Source organism: Papio anubis, chromosome 7 (assembly GCF_008728515.1).
Source record: "Papio anubis isolate 15944 chromosome 7, Panubis1.0, whole genome shotgun sequence".
NCBI lineage: Eukaryota > Metazoa > Chordata > Mammalia > Primates > Cercopithecidae > Papio > Papio anubis.
Window position 1 is genome coordinate 153,189,046 of NC_044982.1, and position 20,966 is coordinate 153,210,011.

Here is a 20,966-nt window from a genome sequence, read left to right on the forward strand (position 1 = left end):
TCTGCGCTGGTCTCGCTGGGAGCTGCAGACCAGAGCTGTTCCTATTCGGCCATCTTAAACTCTGTCCCAATGTTGATTTAAGTATATAAATCTTTCCCAAGCCCCACAGGTATTCCCACATAATATACCTCATGTAGTTGCTGAAATAATTCAGATTTGTATGAATACAGTTGCTTTCAAAACCAAGATGACAAACCAAGACATCAGCCTGTTTCATTCCTCCAACAGACTCACTTTGTAGTCCACAGGAACCTGGCATTTTAAGTAAATTGTAATCAGCACCATAACCTTCTCTGTATCTTGGAGACTCACCTGGCCACCATTTCTTTCTCCTTATGAGAGGCGTATCCGCTGCTGCTAAGAGGCTTCAGAGGGGATGACAAGAAGTAGAGGCGATGATTGGTGAAGTACTGGTCAACCAGCGGGAGGAGAACCTGGAAAACCCACCACAAATCAACTTCTAGGAAGCTATCCATAACTCTTCATTTGGTTCATTTAAAAGCGTTTATTTTCAGTGAGTGAAAAGCCTCTGAACCCTCATCCTGTAATTTCCAGGAAATTCTACCCCTTTGGTCCCAGTTTCCATCACATTTTCCTTTTCTGTGCCTCAAACCAGAGTCCTTGGGGGTATGTAAAAGGAGACAGTCATGGACTAAGGGCCCAAAGAAATGTGTGCGCATTTGCAGAGGAGTCCTATGGGACAGGTGCACTCAGATAGGGCTTATTGAGCACTGCATCCAAGAGGCATGGCTTAGTGCCACTAGCCTCAAGCATTCTGTCTGCTTCTCAGAGCAAGGCAACTCAAGCCCTTCTGTGCCTTTAGTCCTCTGAGTAGGGCTGTATGGAAGAGACTGCTAACTAGCACCCAAATTCATTCTCCCCTTCTTCCTTTTGGCAACAGAATCCCACCGTGTTTTAGCTGGGTATAGAGCCACCCAGGCAGAAAATGTATCACCCAGTCTCCCTTGCAGCTAGATGAAGCTCGAATGGAACTTAAACAGGTCCTGTGCCTTTTTCTGGTCCCTGAACTTTTCCTTGGCATTCGAGGGGTCAGTAAGGTGAGAGATGACAAGTTCTAGCCATTGGGATAGAACTTTTAAAAAGCAACAGCTTGCCTTCCCTTCTCCTTTTCCCTTTCCCACAGATGCCGTGCAGGTGAGCCTGTTGAACCACGCACACAGGCCACACTTCCAGAGATGGTGGAGTAGCCAAGACAGGAAGAACCTGGATTCCCGGGTGATGGTGTGGGGCTAGGCAGGCTGCATACCTCTCTGGACTGCCAGCCTCCCTTGGGACTGTCAAACAACAGAGAAATATACATGCACCTCACTGAAGCCACTGGAGTTTTAGATATCTTCATTGGATCCACTTAATCTGTTTCCTAAATAGTAGAGATCCTAAGAAGAAAGTAACTTGATTAAGTGCAGGGCCACTTACTTTGGCAAAGAATTTGATCTCCTGGTCATGAGGAGACTTTTCAGTTTTCCCACTGCTGACAATGGCTTCTACAAAGACACAGGTAACACAGAGTTGGCCAGAGTTACAAAGTACAAATCGGTCACAACATTTTAGAAACAGAACAGCTTTCCTAAAGGCTATTAAAAAAGGCTATCTGATTTCACAAAATATATTTTACAACGTACTTTACAACTGTGCTGGTTAGTTATTTCTTGTGTCAATTCTTTAAGCTGTTTCACTACCCTTTTTTCTACTTTAACAATCAGAAAGCAGCTTCAAGCCTGGGTGTGATGGCTCACACCTGTAATCCCAACACTTTGGGAGGCTGAAGCAGGTGGACCACTTAAGGTCAGGAGTTCGACACCAGCCTGGACAACATGGTAAAACCCCATCTCTACTAAAAATACAAAAATTAGCCAGGCAGGTGTGGTGGCAGGCACCTGTAATCCCAGCTACTTGGGAGGCTGAGGCAGAAGAATTGCTTGCACCCGGGAGGCAGAAGTTGCTGTGAGCCGAGACTGTGCCACTGCACTCCAGGCTGGGCAACAAGAGCAAAACTCCATCTCAGGGAAAAAAAAAAAAAAAAAAAAAAGACAGCAGCTTCAGAGAGGTTGAGTCATATGTCCACAGTCATAAAGCAAGACAACAGGAAAGTTAAAATAGGATAAGTTGAGTGAAAAAATGACAAAAGTTTCAATCACTCCACTAAAAAGACTAAGGAGTTTTTTTTTTTCTTTTTTCTTTTTTTTTTGAGATAGAATCTTACTCTGTCACCAGGCTGAAGTGCAGTGGCGCGATCTTGGCTTACTGCAACCTTTGCCTCCTGGGTTCAAGTGATTCTCCTGCCTCAGCCTCCCGAGTAGCTGCGACTACAGGCACACACCACCATGCTCAGCTAATTTTTTGGTATTTTTAGTAGAGATGGGGTTTCACTATGTTGACCAGGACGGTCTCCATCTTTTGACCTCGTGATCCTACCGCCTCAGCCTCCCAAAGTGCTGGGATTACAGGTGTGAGCCACTGCGCCCGGCTGGATTGATTTTTTTTAAAGTGGGGGGGAAAAATCTCAGCCACTGTTTTCCCCCTAAAATCATGCATCTAAATCAATCATAAAAAGTTACAGTCTGAAAGGATTATTTCTTGATAAAAGAATACTGAATTCTTTTGGGATATTTCATGATGATACTTACCTAAATGGGCAATAAATTCTTGTGCCGAATCAACGTATTTCAGGATCTTCTTCAAGAACTTATAGGCAAACCTCTTTTCCATGGAGGAGGCATCCAGCTCCATATCCTTCATACCCCTGCGTTGGACATGGACAGACCCCAGGAAGTAACAGACACAACCATGTCACTCAGGTGCACCACCAGTCCTACCAGTGTTAAATTTAATTTCCAAATGTTAGTGGTTATTCTGGTGTAGTGACATGACTCATCATTTGACTGATTTCCCCTGTCACTTGGAACCTGCCTGTGTGAGCACAGATTTTTCAGAAAGACCTTTATCATGCATACAATGAGTACTGAGCTGGGGATGTCTGAGGGGAAAGCAAAAAATCTCTGCTTTTATGGAAAGAATTTACATGCTAGCTGTAAACAGACAAAAACAAAATACAAATTAGATGGAATCTTAGAAGTTAACACATTTCGTGAGTAAAAGAAAAATTAAAGCAGAATGAAAAAGTCCAGAACTGGGGGAGTGAGGGTTTACGGACTGTAGTGTTAAATAGGGTAGTCAGGCTTGGTCTCACTTGGAGACTGATGCTGCATTAAAGGCTTGAAGGAGATGAGGAGGTGAGCCATATGGACATCTGGAGAAAGAGTTCTCAAGGCGGGGCGAAGAGACAGTGCAAAGGTCCTGAGGCAGGAGAACGCATGTTGTGTTGAAGGTTAGAGGGGTATGGGGTAGGAAGTGGGGACAATCACGTACGTCCCTATAGGCCATCCTTAGAATTTTGCTTTTGCTCTGAGTGAGAAGGGAAGCTATTAGAAGTTGTGAATAGAGAAGTGACATGATACGACTTGCATCATAACAGGATCGCTCTGGTTGCTGTGTTTAAAATTGACCATCGTGGTGAGGCAAGTGCAGAAGCAGAGAACACAGGCAGGAGGATGAGGACAGCATGAAGTGGGTGAGAAGTGGTCAAATTCTGGGTATTTTATTTTTGAGATGCAGTCTCACTCTGTCACCCAGGCTGGAGCGCAGTGACATGATCTCGGCTCACTGCAACCCCCGTCTCCCGGGTTCAAGCAATTCTCTGCCTCAGCCTCCCGAGTAGCTGGGATTACAGGCACGTGCCATCATGCCTGGCTAATTTTTTGTATTTTTAGTAGAGATGGTGTTTCACCATCTTGGCCAGGCTGGTCTTGAACTCCTGACCTCACGTGATCCACCTGCCTTGGCCTCCCAAAGTGCTGGGATTACGGGCGTGAGCCAGCGCGCCTGGCCTCTGGGTATATTTTAAAGGTAAAACTGCCAGGATTTCCTGAAGGATTGGATGTAGATTGGGAGAAAAAGAGGAGTCAAGGTTGTTTGCTTGAGAAGGTAGAAGAATGGCTTGCCATGGAGTGATGGGGAAGCTGAAGACAGAACAGGTCTGAGCAGGAGAGGGGGGAAGCCAGTATTTCTCCTTGGCTACAGGGACCTCACTTGATCACCTGTGCATCCAAATTCCTACCACAGGGTCTGGCAGGTGGTAGACAACTGGTTCGGATATGTTTGCTGAATTCAATTATCTTTCTTCTTGATTTCCTCCTATTTCCTTGACTTCCTTTGTCATTACAGTAAATGGGAAATTTTCATTTCTGTGAGCAAGCTATTTATCAGCAAATCACACCACAGATTCATCTTGGTGTTAAGAACAGGATTAAAATGACAACGGGAGTCTATCTCGAATGCTTCCCCGGAGGCTATCTCCTGCTGCCTGACCTTTCCTGCTCGACAACATGGCAAATATGTCTTGTTATTTTTTTCATATGATACACAATAGAATTGTTCTGTATAGATTTTTATTTTTATTTTTGCCATTCAATGGCAAACATTCTATAGGAAACTAGAAGAAACAGCAGCTTGCTCAGCAAATGTTTCTTTTAGGAAGAATGGCTATATTGGAATAAAAACACTGGCTTTTCATTTGACAAAGAACTCAGTAAGCATAATCCTATGTAGCACAGCCCACCAGCACCATTAGACCAGGCAGAAAACAGTCTGACTTTAAGACTTGAGCAGCCAACGCCATCCTATATAAAACATTCATCTAGATGATTTTGACTTATGTAAGTTTGAGATAAAACATCTTAGGACATCATGATGCATTCAATCTCTCCAGTAAAGTTGTATCTTCATAAGAATCAATTCCCTTCGTTCCAAGACTGTTTATGTCAGTTATGCTTGCTATTATTACTATGTAATTTAATAAGATATCATATAAAACAAAATAAAAGTATGAAGAGAACTGCTGATTCTATAAAAACTAAGATGCATATTTTGTAAAGACCTGCAATTGCAAGCTTCCAAATATGTAATTTTTGAATTAGGTATGGGTGAGACAACTGTCAAAGATAAGGGAGGATATCTGAAAAATATCTAGGGTACTACATAATCCTCCACATAACAGAACCAATGACAAAACCACATGATTATCTCAAGAGAGGCAGAAAAGACCTTCAATAAAATTCAACACCCTTCATGCTAAAAACTCTCAATAAACTAGGTATTGATGGAACGTATCTGAAAATAATAAGAGCTATTTATGACAAACCCACAGCCAATATCAAATAAGATATCAAATGAGAGCTATGTATGACAAACCCACAGCCGATGGGCAAAAACGCGAAGCATTCCCTTTGAAAACAGGCACAAGACAAGGATGCCATCTCTCACCACTCTTATTCAATGTATTACTGGAAATTCTGGCCAGGGCAATCAGGTCAGAGAAAGAAATAAAGGGTATTCAATTAGGAAAAGAGGAAGTCAATTTGTCTGTTTGCAGATGACATGATTGTATATTTAGAAAACCCCATCGACTCAGCCCAAAATCTCCTTAAGTTGATAACTTCAGCAAAGCCTCAGGATAAAAAATCAATTTGCAAAAATCACAAGCATTCCTATACACCAATAACAGACAAACAGAGAGCCAAATCACGAGTGAATTCCCATTCACAATAGCTACAAAGAGAGTAAAATACCTAGGAATACAACTTACAAGGGATGTGAAGGACCTCTTCAAGGAGAACTACAAATCACTGCTCAACGAAATAAGAGAGGACACAAGCAAATGGAAAAACATTCCATGCTCATAAATAGGAAGAATTGATATTGAGAAAATGGCCATACTGCCCAAAGTAATTTATAGATTTAATGCTATTCCCATCAAGCTACCATTGTCTTTCTTCACAGAATTAGAAAAAACTACTTTAAATTTCATATGAAACCAAAAAAGAGCCTGTATAGCCAAGACAATCCTAAGCCAAAAGAACAAAGCTGGAGCCATCATGCTACCTAACTTCAAACTATACTACAAGGCTACAGTAACAAAAACAGCACGGTACTGGTACCAAAACAGATATATAGACCAAAGGAACAGAACAGAGGCCTCAGAAATAACGTCACACATCTACAACCATCTGATCTTTGACAAACCTGACAAAAACAAGCAATGGGGAAAGGATTTCCTATTTAATAAATGGTGTTGAGAAAACTGGCTACCCATATGCAGAAAACTAAAAGTGGACCCCTTCCTTACACCTTATGCAGAAATTAACTCAAGATGGATTAAAGACTTAAATATAAGACCTAAAATCATAAAAACCCTAGAAGAAAACCTAGGCAATACCATTCAGGACATAGGCATGGGCAAAGACTTCATGACTAAAATATCAAAAGCAATGGCAACAAAAGCCAAAATTGACAAATGAGGTCTAATTAAACCAAAGAACTTCTGCAGAGCAAAAGTAACTATCATCAGAGTGAACAGGCAACCTACAGAATGGGAGAACATTTTTGCAATCTATCCATCTGACAAAGGGCTAATATCCAGGATACAAGGAGTTTAAACAAATTTACAAGAAAAAAAACAACCTCATCAAAAACCGGGCAAAGGCTTTGAACAGGTACTTTTCAAAAGAAGACATTTATGAAGCCAAAAAACATACAAAAAAAAAGTTTGTTATCACTGGTCATTAGAGAAATGCAAATCAAAACCACAATGAGATACCATTTCACGCCAGTTAGAATGGTGATAATTAAAAAGTCAGGAAACAACAGATGCTGGAGAGGATGTGGAGAAACAGGGATGCTTTTACACTGTTGGTGGGAGTGTAAATTAGTTCAACCATTGTGGAAGACTGTGTGGCAATTCCTCAAGGATCTAGAACTAGAAATACCATTTGATCCAGCAATCCCATTACTGGGTATATACCCAAAAGATTATAAATTACTCTACTATAAAGACACATGAACACATATCTTTATTGTTACAATAGCAAAGACTTGGAACCAACCCAAATGCCCATCAATGACAGAATGGATAAAGAAAATGTGGCACATATTCACCATGGAATACTATGCAGCCATAAAAAAGGGATGACTTCATGTCCTTTGCAAGGACATGGATAATGCTGGAAACCATCATTCTCAGCAAACTAACACAAGAACTGAAAACCAAACAGAAAACCCAAACCAAACATGTTCTCACTCATAAGTGGGAGATGATCAATGAGAACACATGGACACAGGGAGGGGAACATCACACACTGGGACCTGTTGGCGGGTGAGGGGCTAGGGGAAGGATAGCATTAGGAAAAATACCAAATGTAGATGACAGGTTGATGGGTGTAGCAAACCACCATGGCATGTGTATACCTATGTAACAAACCTGCACATTCTGCATATGTACCCCAGAACTTAAAGAATAATAATAATAATAAATCTAGGGCACTGCATGTACACTGTTATCATGTGCTGCAAATTATCACCGTTCTTTTTTTTTTTTTTTTTTTTTGAGACGGAGTCTGGCTCTGTCACCCGGGCTGGAGTGCAGTGGCCAGATCTCAGCTCACTGCAAGCTCCGCCTCCCGGGTTCCCGCCATTCTCCTGCCTCAGCCTCCCGAGTAGCTGGGACTACAGGCGCCCGCCGCCTCGCCCGGCTAGTTTTTTGTATTTTTTTAGTAGAGACGGGGTTTCACCGTGTTCGCCAGGATGGTCTCGATCTCCTGACCTCGTGATCCGCCCGTCTCGGCCTCCCAAAGTGCTGGGATTACAGGCTTGAGCCACCGCGCCCGGCCCACCGTTCTTTAAAGAAGCCCAAATTCCAAAACTTTGAGGTTGTATTATGGATGTCGTTTATAACGCCAATAAAGAGAATATACGAAGAAAGAGCCTTGGCCCATAGCACAAGATTTACGAACGAATGCATTTTTATATATTTTAAGTTACAATGAAATGTTTAAGGTATGTAGGTATAATTTGTAATAATTCTTTGTCACTTATCTTTAAAAATTAATACCTAACATTTCTGCTTATGTCAAAAAAAAAAAAATAGACTCAACTGTTCTCCTTACTTGGATGGGTTTTGTAGGCAGGTAATTAAATACCTGGGGAGGCAGAGGCCACACCCACAGCTCTGTCCCACTAACATCACATGGAAGGTGACTTACCTGGAAACTATGACGCCATTCACTTGGAGGAACTTAAACAGGTCCTGTGCCTTCTCCCGGTCCTTGAACTTTTCTTTGGCAGTCAAGGTGTCATATGGTACCAGAAGAGGGTGACTGCCACCACCTGGGTCAGTAAGGTGAGAGGTGACATTTGGCTCTTCCTTTGCACTTCTGGGAGACCATACCCGCCCCGGTTCAGCTTCCTTAGGGGATGCCGTGAATCTCACTCACCTTTGCTCTCCAGCTCCAGCTTCTTCTTCTTGGCCCAGATATTGTGATAGTTCTCAGCCACGACCTCCACCATTCCCTGTGTCCCACCAAGAAGAGCCAAGTCAAAGAGAAAGTAAGCAGGCAAGCTAGCTTCATAGCTGCTGGGCTATCTCAGGCAGCCTCGGGAACAGCACCCCACTGAACACTAACAGCACACAGCCAAGGGCCTCGCATCATTAATGATTCTGTGCTGATGTACCTCATTCGCTTCCTATCTTCCCATACACACAGAAAACAATTTCTAACTCTCTCCTTCCCTTGTAACTTATTATTCTGGCAGCTTGATGCCTTTAGGAGAAACACCCATTTCCGCTTGAACCTGCATGCTGGCAGCACATCATTTTTCACAGCGGCTTAGTATTGTACCCCTGACCTCAGATGGGGAGTTGGGAGTGCGGGCCAAGAAAAGTCTAGAACCCTTGAAAGCCTGTAGCTTAACAAACTAAAAATAATCACGTCTTAAAGGAAAGTGCTGTAAATAGTAGAATCTCTAGCAGAATCCATCTTGGTAAGGCTTGTAAAACAGTGACTTAGAATGAAGGATGTACTTTGGAAAGAAACTTTCTCTAAGGTCCAAGGGGCTGGTCTGATGGACTTCCAGAGGGGTGAGCGCCCCAGGCTAGGGCAGGCACAGCCACCAATGTGTACAGGAGGGGAGCAATGGGCTTTCAGTTTCAACCCCTTGGTCTCACATCCCTATCCTGCAGTGATTGGCTGCCTGCACCATCACAGGGCGCTCCAGCAAACCCACTATGGGACGTGTGGGTTGTCCTTATGTTTTGGAGGCCTTACAATGATACCAGCAAGCACCTCCACTGAGGCGCTAAGTTTCACAGATTTTGTCCTAGTTGTCTTATTTATTTTGGGTTTTGACACAGTATAGTCAGCCTTCCTTAACCGTGAGTTCTGCATCTGCGGATTCCACCAATTGTAGCTTGAAAATATTTGGGAAAAAATGTGTCTGTACTGAATGTGTACAGACTTTTTTCTTGTCATTATTCTCTAAACAATATAGCATAACAACTATTTATATAGAATTTACATTGTGTCAGGAATTAGAAATAATCTAGAGCTAATTTAACGTATATGGGGAGATGTGTGTAGGTTACAGGTAAAACTATGCCATTTTATATCAGGGACTTGAGCGTTGGTGGGTGTTGGTGTCTGCGGGAAGTCCCAGGGTGAAGCCCTCATGGATACTGAGGAAAGACTCCAGTGCGCTGGTGGTTCTTCCTACTGAGTCAGCACCCGTCAGGGCGTCCTTGGAAGAAGCACGAAGCCTCCCCTTCTCGGAGGACTGGTTCACTCTGCGGAGACCTTCCCTGTGGCCTCTGCACAATGTGACCATCTTCAGCTCTGAATTTTAGTGGTGATATGTTCTAGAGATTCTTTCCCTTTTCTTGCCCTTTAACTCTTTGGAAGGTAACGCGTCCTGCACTTGAAAGCAAGTCATGCTGGACCTGGGGCACTGACCTGGAGCTCTCTGGAGAGTACAACGTTTGAGAGGTCGAGGGGAGCAGGGCTGTAGCTGTTGCCCTAGGAAAGCAAAGACAGAGTCACTGGGTTGCCATTATTTTCCTGGTTCTTATCAGCATCCCCAACTTCAGCTGTGAAAGATGTGTCCCGAAAAATCTCCAGGGTTCATCTTAGACAGTCCCACCTAGGATGCCCCAGGCAGAACGCCCCCAGGTTCTCCACGGGTTCCATCGGCCCAGCGTGGGCCTCTGGGTGTGGTGTTGTACCTGGTTGGCCTGGGACACGCTTCGAAGCTTCTCATTTTCCCGCTGTTGAACCAAGGCTTCTCCCTCTTTGGTCCTCTCCACAGTCCAGCCCACAGCTAGCATGGTTTTCAGGGACTCTCGGGCAGGCCAGCGATAAATTTCCTTCTCCTAGAAGAGAATTTGAGCAGAAGCACTTTGCACAACACACCCCAGCATTCCCCCTGGCCCTTCTCCGCATGGCAGGTGGACCCCGCTGTGGGTGGGGGTGCTAGTTCGCGCCAGCCTTCTCTCACAAGGTCAAAAGATCCTTTGCATCTTACCCGAAACGCAGGCTTTCTGGTGTTTTTAGGTATAAGACCCTACAGTCTCTCCTGCCCTGGGAGGAAATGTGCCAGACATTAGTAATGCCATTATCTACAATCTGTAGGTAAAGAACAGGAACAGGAGGGTGACTCCTCATATTCTAGTAGTTGCTGAAGATGAGAGCTTGTCAAAATGCATCTGCATAAAGCTCTCCTGTGAGTTTGGGAAAGATAATTTATTAGATTTAGAATTCTTGTGGGCCAGGCGCGGTGGCTCACGCCTGTAATTCCAGCACTTTGGGAGGCCAAGGCAGGTGGATCACCTCAGGTCAGAAGTTTGACACCAGCCTGGACAACATGGTGAAACCCCATCTCTACTAAAAATGCAAAAATTAGCCGGGCATAGCGGCGCATGCCTGTAGTCCCAGCTACTCGGGAGGCTGAGGCAGAGAATTGCTTGAATCCGGGAGGCGGAGCTTGCAATGAGCCAAGATTGTGCCACTGCACTCTAGCCTGAGTGACAACAGTGAAACTCCGTCTCAAAAAAAAAAAAAAAAAAAAAAAAAAAAGAATTCTCTTTTGGTCTACGCACAATAGATAGTCAACATGAATACAAAGATACATACACCATCCTTCACACGTGACACTAGGCCTAGGACTAAAGCTTACAAAGAATCTTACAGATTGCAAGATAAGAATTCAGAGTTGAGTTGGCCGGGCGCGGTGGCTCAAGCCTGTAATCCCAGCACTTTGGGAGGCTGAGACGGGTGGATCACGAGGTCAGGAGATCGAGACCATCCTGGCGAACACAGTGAAACTCCGTCTCTACTAAAAAGTACAAAAAAACTAGCCGGGCGAGGTGGCGGGCGCCTGTAGTCCCAGCTACTCGGGAGGCTGAGGCAGGAGAATGGCGTAAACCTGGGAGGCGGAGCTTGCAGCGAGCTGAGATCCGGCCACTGCACTCCAGCCTGGGCGACAGAGCGAGACTCCTTCTCAAAAAAAAAAAAAGAATTCAGAGTTGAGTTAAACCAAATATGTTAAGTAATCAATTTTTTTTTAAGCAAGAGATGCGTTCTTTAAACCTTATTTTCTTGAGGATTCTCTTCTCTATTACCCGTATCTTTCATGTATTAGAAATCATTTTTGGCTGGGCATGGTGGTTCACACCTGTAATTCCAGCACTTTGGGAGGCCGAGGTGGGAGGATTGCTTGAGGTCAGGCGTTCAAGACCAGCATGGCCAACATGGCGAAACCCTGTCTCTACTAAAAAATTACAAAAATTAGCTGGGCATGGTGGTGCATGCCTATAGTCCCAGCTACGTGGGAGGCTGAGATAGGAGGATCACTTGAGCCTGGAAGGTAGAGGTTGCAGTGAGCCGAGATCACACCACTATACTCCAGACTGGGTGACAGAGTAAGAGACCCTGCCTCAAAAAAAAAAAAAAAAAATTATTATTGTCTTTTTTGTTTCTTTCTTTTTTTTTTTTTGAGATGGAGTCTTGCTCTGTCGCCAGGCTGGAGTGCAGTGGCATGATCTTGGCTCACTGCAACCTCTGCCTCTCCGGTTCAAGCAATTCTCCTGCCTCAGCTAGTTCTCCTGCCCGGCTAATTTTTATATTTTCAGTAGAGACAGAGTTTCACCATGTCGGCCAGGATGGTCTCTATCTCTTGACTTTGTGATCCGCCCACCTCAGCCTCCCAAAGTGCTAGGATTACAGGCGTGAGCCACCATGCCCGGCCTTGTCTGAATTTTCCCCAGCAATTTCACTGCACCTTCTCCCTGCCCTGCCCTGCCCTAACCAAACCCCTTCCTGGTTCAGTTCAGTTGCAGAACTACAAATGCATTTCGGCCCAGCCTAAAAGTGCTGAATGATGCTTCTTTCACCAATGGCCTCTGAAAGCCAAAGAACAGAAAGTGAGGCTGGGCTCTTGGAAACTGGTCCTGAGGCAGTTGCTCACTGGCAAGCTTGTGAACAGTTTACTGAGTCCTAGATGATGTTTTAGGGACTTGAGAGTGAATGTGCTCTGACCTCCTCTGAGCTCCTGATCAAATCACTCAAGGAAGGAAACAGCATGGCCACACAGTGTTACCAGAGCCCTGTTTCTTACCTTCTCCGTTAATGTCTTGAAAGGCCTTATCAGTGGGTGGGTCTTCACATTTTCATCCAGGGAAATCCCATATTTCCATCCGCTCTGACTCTGTAGAAATGTTCTCAGTTCAAATATCCTTGGCACGCAAAGAACCCCGCTATGTGACCCAAATCCCTGCTTCTATTCTCATGGAGCAAATGGAATAATGGATAGTGACAGGGCTTAGAAATTCTCTTCAAAAATGCCTAATTGATCCTCTCAGGCCATCAGGCTCTCTGCCTCCCGAATCTTGAACTCTGCTCTTTTATTCCTTGTTGTTTTTTAGTTGCTGTCCTCTCCACTTTCTCGCTTGTATTTCAGGCCCACTTAAAACAGGATGTTTCAAAAGGCCCTGGGAACAGTGCTTCTCAGGTTAGCGTACCCCCTTCGCAGGAAGAACAGAAGCTAGGACTGGGAGGCCTGGGAAGACTGGACCTATTGCCACTGCCTGGAGGGGCCCATTTGGCTTGCAATCCTTGCCTGCCAGTGCCAGAGCAAAAGCGTAGTGATGTGTGCTTCCCAGAGTCACAGAAGTTTAAGAACTTTTAGGGTTATTCAACAAATATTGGGTGAATGTCTTCTATGGTACACATCAGACTCTGTCCTAGGCACAGTGGATATAGAGATAAGTAAGAGCCCCTGATTTCCATAAGTTCACATCCCCAAGGCTTCTGGCTGTTGCTCTTAATCTCTGCTTCTGTCCATTTGTTAAATGTGTATATTTGCTAAGTTTCTGTCCCTTCTCAAGAGACATATACTCCCCTAGGTGATCTAATTTAGGCCTGTGGTTTCAGTTACCACTGAGAAGAGACTAGTATCAAATCAATACTTCCAGCGCAGAACTCCCTCCTAGTTTCAAACCTATTTAAGCTATGCTTGCATGTTCCACAGGCACCCCTCAAATTACTTCTCTACATGTCTCCTCCTCTCGGGTCCCCTGGATGAAGTGGAGTGAACAGCCCCAGCTTACACTTACTTTCCAAGCCAATGACATGGGAGTCCTCCTTGACACCACTGCCTGTACCCCTCCCATCATTTGTCTGTCTGTCTGTCTGTCTGTCTCTCTCACCCACTTCCCTGCTTGTATGTTAGCTCAGGCCACCATTAGCTCTCACTGGGGTTACTGCAAGAGCTGCTTAAGCAGCCTCCCAGCCTCCAGTCTTGCTGCCTCTCCCTGGATTCATTTTCTACCCTATTGTCCGGGGATATTAAAAAATCACAATCATTTGTGGGCACTCTACTGACTCTGAATGTTTCTGACTGCCAGCTGCCATCCTGGTAAAACCCAAGTCCTTTCAAATGACCTGTAAACCTGAAAAAGTCATCATGCTGACCTCTCCAGACTCACTTCTCACCCTCTGTCCCATCCTACTCCACGTCCTAGCTCTACTGAACCATGGTTCCCTAAAGCCAAACTGTCTCTGGCCTCCCTGGGTCTGCACCTGCTGTTCCCAACACCTGCAGGGCACTTACCTCCTTGTGACAGATGGCTCCCACTCATCCTTTAGCACATGCTGTACATGTCACCAACTCCGGGAGATGTCCCTGGACCCCCAGTACTGGATTAGGGATTCCTATGTGTTCTAATCCTGTGCTCATGCTCATCATAGCCCTGGACAACCTGCCCCACAATGGCTGGTTCGTTTCGATTCTCCCACAAGATCATGAGGCTTTTGAGGGCAAGGAAAACACTCTTTTATTGTAAGATCATCAGTGCCGCCTGGCACTGGTGAGCAGGCATGTATCTATGCCCTCGTGAAGCTTACCATCTAGTGGCAGAAAGAGATATCAATCAACTATACTAGTAAATGTAAAATTGATAATTAGAATAAATGTATAGATGTACAAATGTTATAAATACAAATACCTAAGCGAGCTATGAAAGTACTATGAAAGGGAAGGACAAGGTGCTCAGAGGGCCCAGAACTGAGAAATCTGGAAAAATGCCATCCTAGGAATTCATGCTTGGAGTGATATTTGCAGGATGAGTTGGTGAACGCTGCGAGCATGTGTGTAAGTACAGGCGGGTATTTGGCAGGCTCTGAGGAGGGTCTCTGGCGCATGTAGTGCATATGAGAGAGAGAGAGAGAGAGAGAGAGAGAGAGTCTAAAATAAGGGGAGGTGGCTGGAGGGCAGAGGAGGAGATGAGGCTAGAGATGGTAGCAGAGGTCAGATCAGGCAGTGCCTACCAGGCCACACCAAAGATTTTGACCATTATCTTCAGAAGAGTTAGAAATTATGAAAGGATTTTAACAAGGAGAAAGGGCTGGGTAGGAAGAGCAGTGGTAGAATATGCATGACTCAATTTGTGTACTGAAACTCTGACTTGCTTGCACTATGAAGAACAGACTAGGCAAATGCACGTGGGGAGACCCGTCAGGAGCTTATGCCAGTCGTCTGGGTGAAAGACGACAGCAGCTTGGACTGAAGTCACAGAACAGAGACAAATATGTGGATGTACGAGAGACTCAGGAGTTCAAATCCACAAGGTTGAGTGATGGCTTCGCTAATGCTGTGGGCTCCTGGAGGTGACTATTCTCCCTAATTCTTGGCTGGCCAAATGGCCATAGGCAAAGAGTTCTTAGAAAAGGCAGATGCTCTAGAGCAAGGGCCAGCTGGCTCTGCCCCCTCAGCCAAATCTAGCTGACCACCTTTTTTTTTTAATTAATAAAATGTGATTGGAATACAGGCACCCACTTTTGTTTATGTTTTCTCTATGGCTGCTTTTATGCCACAGCAGCCAGGAGGAGTCATTGCAATGGAGTTGGTCTGGCTCTCGAAGCCTCAAATGTTGATCATTCAGCCCTTTACAGAACAGATTTGCCACCTCCTGCTTTAGAATCATGAGGTATCAGCCCATTCTATAGTTACAATGATAGCTGTTACCATCAGCCCCCAGTAGACTCATGGACGGATGAGCTGAGCCTACATCCACACAGAGGCTGAGCTAGTGGTTCAAGGTGTTCCTTCTCTGCGGGCACATTGCGTGGAGGTGGTTTTCTGTGCTTTGCTGTGGACATGGGTCCACGGTTACACACTGTAGGCTGCAGCTGAGAAATGGCCCCAGTCCTTAACTGGCTGCCCACAGGAATCCTGGATATCTTTGGCACCGTCTTCCCACTTTGCCTGCCAGGGTTAAAGGGCTGACACAGCAATGAAACGTATGAAACAGCCTGACCTCATGTGGTGAGGAATTCTAAACACCAGATGGAGAGCCTTATTAATAAGGGAGTGTCTGGGAGTTGTACCACTGCCTGCCATAGGAAGACGATTGCGTGTCTTCCCTAGAATAAAATCCAGCCTTCCAGAAGCATGCAAGGGTTAGGCTTTCAATTTCTTTTTTTTTTTTTTTTTTTCCAATCTGCATTCAAATACAAAAATTGGATAGAAGCCTCCCCATTCCCATTAAGCATTTACATCAAACACATACAAGCCTGTGTGTGGGCACAATTCCCGTAAGGAAATGTTAAGAAAGAAGTTAACGCTTCCAGAATTGATCATTTTCTTAAGAAACACAAAAGAAACACCAGCAGCTGCTGTCACCTATTTCTGTGACCTCCACCAACCCTGGGAAATTGCTGCTCAGAAATAACGAATGCCGTCGGCATGGAAAATCTGTTACTTCGACAAATCAGGCAGATTTCCAGGACTGGGCCCTTTTAATGTTCTTGGGCTGGTTTTCCCTCCTGACAATTGTCAGCTGGAAGATAATCCCTACCTTGTCACAGGCCCATTTATCATGTGAATGCTCAGCATACTTGGTGACGATGTATTCCAATTTTTCAGGCAAGGAAAAACTGTGAAACGAGGAAAAAAATATCACAACCTCCCCAAGCACTTCAGCCAGACCTAGTAGAAGATGGTCAGAACTACCAATCAATCAGCTGTCAGAAGGCGGATGTGATCAGCCAGCCAATCCCAAAGCTAAAGTTGGACTCCAGGCACAGTGACATTCCTGAGTAGGAGTGGCATAGCCAGGGTGAGGTCACGGACACACCCAAGTCTAACCGTGGAACATCTCTGCAGGAGCCTTGGCTGAGCAGGCCTCTGCCATGTGCTCTGGGTTCTCTTGGCTCCTGGGCCAGACCTGTCTTGGTTAGACAGTGAGAATCCAAGGTAAATGGCCTGTCATCCTCTGGCTACAATCTGGAAATGGTAGAAATGGGTAGCCAGAGAGCCGTACGTTATGAAATAGTGGTTTTCTACTTTTTGGGGCTCGGTGGCTCATGGTAAAATACTAGAATTTTGGAAGTACAGTAGACACCTGCTATTTCTGTTTTCCTAGAAAACAGCTCTGGTCCCTTCTGTTGGTATTGGCACCTGCATTCCCTTTACATTGCGTAGTCTTCTTATATTGTATGCAGTGTTACATGAACTGTTACCAAGGATGGGCATATGACTAGGCAAATCAGACTTTCTCTCCATGGAATTTAAGTCTTGAGTTGGGTGAAACTAGGGCAGTAAATTCTTCAAGGTGATTCACCCAATGGGGACATCTGAAGATTGTCGATTTCCTCACAGTGCCTGATTCCAGTCCTTCCCTGGTGACTATGTATGCTAAGGCCAGGCTGGCCTTTCAATGGATTTTGACAATGACCCCATATTCTTGCAAAAGGTGCTTTTCTCCTGAAGTAAGCCAGGGTTAATCTCCATTCCTCAAGGAACTATACTGATGTCATGGGTATATGTGAACAAATCTGAACTCTCAAAATAACACAGAGCCACTTGCCATTAACACACAGTTGCTAGAATATAATGTTTTCTCAGAATGTTTTCAAAAGCATCCAAGTTACTACGCCATTTGCTTTGTCTTTAACACTGTTACATTTTTATAGGCAGAGTTCTCCGAAGTCAGCACCTGCCTTCTTTGGCCCCAGCTTGATGGTTTACCATGCTCCTTACCTCTTACTTACAGCAGTTTCAATTCTGTCCCACCATCCCACAGCTCAAAGCTCTTTCCAATGGAATGTGTGTTTAATTATCCCAAAGATTACACATTATCAAAGCAGACAGTCCCCCTGGGAAGGGTTCAGGCTTTCATTTGAGAACTACTGCCATGAAAGACAGGTCTAAGGGGCTCATATAGGCTCAGGCTTACTTTCCCTGCTCACCCTGAAGCAGTTTTAGAGCTCTTCATTTAAAATGCACCTGGAGCCGACTGTATACCCTACAGCACATATTCATAACTACTGCAAACCAAAACTTAGCAATATTTTGCCCAAGGGATAAGCGCATCTCCATGGCCTAGTCAACACCAGTGAGAAATTCTGGAAAATTACAGGGAGAAATTAAAAGGTGCAATGGTAGGGCTATTCTGAAGTTCCAGCATCCCTCGGCATGGCAAAGAGCAGGTCCAGCTTTTCCAGTGAGGACCCCACACTGTTCTGCCATCACACCCCAGCCTTGCCAGGACTCAGCTGACTGTTATTTATGGAGCTGTTGTGATGTACGATGCTATTAGAACCATATGAGCCTAATTCACCAAGAGCAAAGATTTTGTCAAAAAGCTCATTAATAAATTAATTGCATAATTTGTTAGGGTAGTTCTCTCAGTGCCTCAGGAGACATTTATTTGTGGGAGCATCTATCTCTGGTAATAAATAAACCAACCCTTTCCTCCCCCACCAAAAGCCCAGAATATAGTAATACAGATATGTATGGATTAAACCTTGTGCCTGATGGGACTCGTCAAGAGAAATGATGAACAGCGTTGGCAGGAGGGAAAGAGGTAAAGCTCACATTTCTTGCTGCCCTCTGGAAGAAAACATTGGTTACTGGACAAAATACAGGACCAGCTTAGAGATTATTCTGGACTCACTTCACAGTGTTGATAGGTTTGGGATCAAAGTTGCCATCTGCATCCACTGAGATCTGTTTCTCCAAAGTGGCTGTGATTCTGGTATCTAAATAATCCGGTGGCAAGGCCCCAGCTATAGCACTGAGACAAGGCAGGGCCATTCGGAAAAGATCTGGGTCATATTTCTGTGAGGGAAAAACAAGGCCACGTTAGCAGAGAAAGCAGAACCATGTCCATAGACAGAACCATTCACCAATCAGCTGAAAACAGAAATAAAATACATGCATTTATCCAGGTTAACCAAAGCGAGAAATGTGTAACCCCTTAAATATTTTCTGGTGGAAACGAAGGTATCCTTGGAGGATGAACTAACACTCTATAAAGCCCTCAAGTCACCATTTGCTTTAAGTTGAAAAATCTTAAACAGGTTTAAATCAATATCTCCTAAATGGTTAATTTCAAGATCACCTAAGGGTTAAAGTGACTAGTCGCTAGGCCAGAAGTGACTATAAACTTGTCTGCTAAGGATGGTCACAGAAACGGACCCAACTTACAACTGCAGAGGGCATAGCAAGCTGTGCCAAGCTCTGTAGTAGCTGATATGGGTCATATGTTGACATCAGCAGCAGGCTGCTCAATATCCATCATTCTCTCTTGAACGCAGCCTGAAATGAATTTCAGTCAAATAGCATGGGGTTGGGAAGAGCTTTTGATCTGCTTACACTAGACCAATGAAATCCAGGGGTAAAGAAAATGTAAGTGCAGGTGAACGAGCTATATGCGTGTTCTACATTTCTCTAAGAAACCCAGACCTGCTCACTTTCTACCTTTAAAGCTGCTGACCTCACAAACTGGGTTAGGGGAAGTGGAGCAAAGTCTGAGTCAGAGCTCTACTTCAATCACACCGTTCGGTAAGGCCTGGGTTTCAGAGGCTCTGAGCTCTCACCCGACGCCTCCTCAAATGAGTGCCTGGGAAGAACCTCTCCCAGCATGGCTTAAGGTCTTCTGGAAATCCCCTGTCCCACCATCACAGCAGATGTCAGGGCTTTTCCTCTTGGCTCGAGCCTAGTGAAGGCTGACAGACAGGAGCCGCACCAAATCAGGGGGAAACGAATGGGGAGGTAAGGCATCGAGACTGACATCAGAGGATGTGTGTGTCGTTTACTCTGGTAGTCACTTTCCCATGTACAGCTCTGTGAATGTGAAAATTTATTCAACTACTCCGAGGCTTTGCTTCACCTGTAAAATAAGGATTTTAAGAGTTTCCATTTCAGAGAGAGGGGCAAGAATTAGCGTAATATGCTTGTAAAGTACTTAGCACAGGTTCTGGCAAATAGAACGCTAAATAGATGATGGCTGTTATTATCTGTAGGTGCTGGGGCACTGAGATGCTCTCTTTTTGCTCAGAAAGTACTGTCATTACCTTATGGGAGAGAGAGTCAAAAATCCCCCAGAAAAGCTTCTCCGTTAGGTGCAGCTCTTCTTCCACAGCTAGCCCATAGCTCCCCCATCCTGAAGGCAGGCAGTAATATTTCCAGCACTGTTCATAGTGATTCGTCAGAAGCTGGGAGGTTCAGAACAGGAGAGACCAGCGGGGTGGGGTAGCGAAAGTCCACGGGCATCAAAAACATGCAGGAGAGAATAAAATAGCAAGCAGAGATCATGAGAATGAAACATGTGAAACAGCTGGGCTGTCGACAAAGAGGCCCTTCAAACACCGCTGGGAACAGTCTGCTCTCTGCCTAATGAGCTTGAGCCTGAGCGGATCTGCCTGATTAATTCTTGTGCCTCCTAATGTGCCCCTAGCAGTTACTGGAAAATGGAGAGGAGCCATTTCTAGTTCAAACCAGAGAGTGCTACCTTCTGAAAGTAGTCACCGTGTGCTGTTCTAGCCACTCAGGGGTGGAAAGAATTTCTTCTGGGACCGTTGCTTGTAATTCTGGGAGATCTTGGGGGAATGCTGATATGGGGAGAGGATGGTGGGCTGCAAGTTGTGGGTCTGAAGATTTTCTCATCAATTACCCATTGTTTCCTTGCCCCCACTCCCCGTGCCCCCTCCCTCCCTCTCCCCTCTCTTACACCCCAGTGATTTTACAGCAGTTTCACATCTTGCCAGTAGAGGGCAGAAGTTACCGGTAATGTTTCCATCCCAGCAGGTGTGATCCACGTCCTCCAAGAAAAATCCCACTGATATAAGAGGTAAAAAGTGAGCTTATTGAGTGATATCAATAATGCCTCTTCAAAGCCAGTATCCAGCTGGCAGCAAAGGCTTGCAGAGGAAGCAACACCAAATGAAGCTGTGCGCACTATGGTTTTCGGTTAAAATATTTTCTTTTTTTTGAGATTAAAACTGTGGCTGCTAGAGAGAAGAATTAGCCCTTAGAGGACTGTGGAATCTCTGAGAACATACAAACTGTTTTCTGCCTGGGATGGAGACAGAGGATTCAATTAAAGCTCTCTGGGAATTCTGGGTAGCCCAGTAAAATGCTGCCTGAAATGCTTGCTTGGACGATAAAGAAAAGTGCTGTTAAAATCATTAGGTAGGATTTTCAGGTGTGGCTAGCTGTTGCTAACACTTTTGCATATGCGAATATGGCAGGTGCCTCAGAGATAAAAGGTAAAAACACTG

The 20,966-nt window shown here is 44.8% G+C and overlaps 1 protein-coding gene across 15 annotated transcripts in view; it reads right to left on the reverse strand.

Annotated features, from left to right (window-relative positions):
• RYR3 (ryanodine receptor 3) overlaps positions 1 to 20,966 on the reverse strand; it is a 569,735-nt gene that overhangs the window by 110,075 nt on the left and 438,694 nt on the right. For all 15 annotated transcript variants that reach the window (XR_002523591.2, XM_021941701.2, XM_021941703.2 and 12 more), the window contains 11 exons: positions 19,761 to 19,901; positions 18,359 to 18,522; positions 16,259 to 16,337; positions 12,520 to 12,609; positions 10,130 to 10,276; positions 9,861 to 9,923; positions 8,349 to 8,424; positions 8,118 to 8,241; positions 2,649 to 2,764; positions 1,438 to 1,505; positions 313 to 434 (listed from right to left, as the gene is read on the reverse strand). Coding sequence is in view for 14 of the 15 variants with exons in the window: in XM_021941701.2 (XP_021797393.2) it covers positions 313 to 434; positions 1,438 to 1,505; positions 2,649 to 2,764; positions 8,118 to 8,241; positions 8,349 to 8,424; positions 9,861 to 9,923; positions 10,130 to 10,276; positions 12,520 to 12,609; positions 16,259 to 16,337; positions 18,359 to 18,522; positions 19,761 to 19,901 (1,190 nt within the window). In the remaining variant the exon portion in view is untranslated. The remainder of the gene's footprint in view (positions 1 to 312; positions 435 to 1,437; positions 1,506 to 2,648; positions 2,765 to 8,117; positions 8,242 to 8,348; positions 8,425 to 9,860; positions 9,924 to 10,129; positions 10,277 to 12,519; positions 12,610 to 16,258; positions 16,338 to 18,358; positions 18,523 to 19,760; positions 19,902 to 20,966) is intronic.